This window comes from Nelumbo nucifera, chromosome 1 (assembly GCF_055504915.1).
Source record: "Nelumbo nucifera cultivar China Antique chromosome 1, China Antique-T2T, whole genome shotgun sequence".
Lineage (NCBI taxonomy): Eukaryota > Viridiplantae > Streptophyta > Magnoliopsida > Proteales > Nelumbonaceae > Nelumbo > Nelumbo nucifera.
The window spans coordinates 25,336,454-25,339,727 of NC_142649.1; the positions used below are offsets into that span (position 1 = coordinate 25,336,454).

At 37.1% G+C, this 3,274-nt stretch overlaps 1 protein-coding gene across 1 annotated transcript; it reads left to right on the forward strand.

Annotated features, from left to right (window-relative positions):
- Positions 1 to 564: 564 nt before the first annotated feature.
- Positions 565 to 3,063, forward strand: LOC104587822 (uncharacterized protein At4g08330, chloroplastic). Its single transcript, XM_010245559.3, has 2 exons — positions 565 to 964; positions 2,052 to 3,063. The coding sequence occupies exons 1-2, from the start codon at positions 831 to 833 to the stop codon at positions 2,449 to 2,451; spliced, it is 534 nt and encodes a 177-aa protein (XP_010243861.1). The 5' UTR covers positions 565 to 830; the 3' UTR covers positions 2,452 to 3,063.
- The last annotated feature ends 211 nt before the right edge of the window (positions 3,064 to 3,274 follow it).

Here is a 3,274-nt window from a genome sequence, read left to right on the forward strand (position 1 = left end):
GAATCCGACACAATCCATTTGAATTCAAGTCGAGATTGATTTTTAGGGGAGCGGATTAACTGGAGACAAAAACATACACACACAGCTGAACGACCTATCACTGTTGAACACGCCAGTGTTCATTACAGCTGGGTCCCACATAAGGCCCACAGTAAACACTGGTGTGTTAAACTGTGATCGGCATCCAGATTGGGTTTTTAGGTACAATAAATCAAGAAATAAAATTCCTGTTCAAATCATTGATACACTGTTCTTATGGTCTACCAACCACTTGATCATAACTGCAGACATTGATAAGATGCATCATATATTTAAATCGTAAAATCAATAAATAATATGTAACGTATGCATAAGCTATATATACCATTTGATCTGAATATCTTGGAAGAAAGTAAAATCTAACGGCTCTCATTTAATCTTGAGTATTGACTTCATAGTTCATAATAGAAATAGTGAAATACCTTTCATGTGGGACCAAAGAACCCTCATCTGCCTGACACGTGGCAACACGTGTACGTCAGACTTCACGTTTTCCCATCATTTGTCCGTTGGACCCTGCAAACAGATAGAGACACTGAAAGCCGCGCCCGAGACACTGAAAGCAACGAAGGCAAACGACTTTCCTTTTTTCCTTTACACTTATTGTAGTCCAAAAGCTCTCAATTCCACTGTTTTTGATCTTTGATTCGATCCAAGCCGCCAGATAATCGATTCCCACGTCCGATTTCGTCGGCACGATCAAACCACATCTCCACTTCGTGGTCCAATCGAGAGTTCCGGATTTCGCTTTCTAGTTTATAAAGCTTTACTCCTCCGTCGCTTGCAACCGGATGTTCTCTGTCTCGTCGCCGTCGTCGTTGCCTTCTGAAGATAAAGGGAAGTATCAGATGTTTCTTGGGGACAGTTATTCTAATGGAAGTCAAAATCTTTCCTTCTCTTCGTCCATGAGAGATGTGAGTTACAGGTTAGGTTCTTCCTGTTTCCGCCACTATTTCTTCTTAACCTGATAGACTGGTTAAACACTTCGATCGTGTATCATTTTGGTCTGTTTTATTGGGTTTTGTATTTTGTTTTCGTTAATGGGAAAAGGGTTTTTGATTTTTAGGGCTTGTTTGCACTGTAGAATTCAGACCCAGTATTGAAAGATAACTGTTTGATGAATTGGTGATTGGGGTTTAGATTCAGATAACCTATTTCAAGTGCAGCATCTAAACTTGATTTTGTAAGTTTCAGTTAATTGTCCTACAAGATCCTTAAAAGAGTGACCTTTTTGGCTAATCGAGTCTTCTAATGATCGAAAAGCTCATAGAGAAAGTTTTCATTGAAGTTTCTGAAACTCTGGAGCGGGTTTGATTGGTATTCTTTGATATAACATAATTGCGTGGTGGGGTTGACAGAAAACGAGATAATTAGCATGTGATTCACTAAACTTTTTATGACTTCGGGTTTAGCAAATAAGGCTTACTAAGCACAATTAATTTGTTTAATTGGTCTCATCCTTCCTTCCTAAATAACACTATTTGAATCTTGTCTGAGTACTTTTCTTTGGGTGTTCTGGAAGACATGGTAAATACGTTCTAAATTCTTCAACAGAGTGATTGCTAATGGTTAAATGATTGAAATTAAACTCCTTTGAAGAGATCTGGTCGATAGTTGATTTCATTTCACTAGTTCGTGACTGAAGAATCAGGTACTGATGTGATTGGCTGGATTGAAAAGTCTCATAATCTTTTCTGACCTTTTAAACTACTAATCTACTTGTTTAGGGCTGTTTCAATTGGTTGTGATTCAAAATATTTGAGAACTAGAAATTTGAGTAAAATGGGCTTGATTTCACTACAACTTGTTTGTGTCTGTGTTTTTTTTCTCTTGTTTCTTGGTAGGGGTTTTTGGAACCAATGCTTCTCTTTCAATTACTTGCTCATTCTCCTAACTTGTTGTAATTTTGTTATTATGTAAATTATTTTGTCTATTCCGTTTATTCAGAATAGATAGTTATATGGGTGGTTGCTCTTAATCTGTAGTAATAAACCATTGCCAATGTTATACAGCTGTGGTTCCTGTGGGTATGCATTAAATTTGAGCTCATCCAACCGTAATACATCGAAAATAGGATCAAAATATGGGAAGTCCATAAAGAGAGGGATTATATCATTCTTATCAATTGATGAAAGCAGATTCACTCAAGTTGATGAGCTCCAATGCATGCCATACTACATCTCCAAGCACTCATGGGGTTTGCTCCGCCGAAGAACAAAACTTCTGTGTCGTAAATGTGGGAACCTTGTTGGTCATGCTTATGAAGACAATACTTTCTCTTACCCCTCTGTACCAGATGGATCAGATTCAAGCTCAGGGAGTGGGGTTTCCTTTTGTCGAAAGTATGATGTCAAAATTCGTTCCTTACAGCCTTCCTCTTCTGAAGAATCTGGTGTTCCTCTTTTCATGTGATGCATATGAGAAGGTTCATCACATATTATGTCTCCTTTCTGAAGAACCTTCATAGTTCAAACAACCATTCCAGATGTTGAAGATTATAGAGAGGTTATGTTTAGTTTGTAATCGAGTTCCTTGATTGCTGAACCATGCAAAAGGTGTTATTTTGGTCATTCAACTGCATTATCAAGGTCCTCTTCGGCATGATATCCTTAATAGGCATCACTCAGAATTTGCTATTTATGGACACGATTGTTACTAGCATTCATCAGTATTTCTACTTGGAGTGCTGTATGTTGGATGACATTGGCAGCAATGAGAACCAGCATTCAACAATGCTTTTGTGATAGGAGTGAGTGGTAAGGTCTTGTGTTCTCATTGATCATCTTTTAGTTATCATGTATGGTTTTATGTACAGACACTTAAACTTACTACAAGTTTTGCTTTTAGTTTCCGTTTATAGATGATTAAAGATAAAAGTTAAAAGGATCAAGTCTGAATTTATCCCCAAATGTGAGGGGCTTGTGAAGATGTCATAATTGAGTATGTTTGGAATGGGTAGGCATCAATTTGTCTGTTAGAACCTGTCTTATTATAAGCAATCTCTTTTCTTAAGATTTGTTTAAATGAACAAGTTTGCTACATCATACTAATGTTTGTGAATGGTCCTTACATTAAGAGAATTGGAGGGGGGGAGGGGGAGTTTTATCCTTGGTTCAAAGTATTCATGTGTCATACATCTGTTTGTGAGGTTGCCGATACATGAAATATGAGGGTTAATGTTAATTTCCAAAGTTTAATATCTGTTTTTTTTTTAATTAATTGACAGGTGAAATTA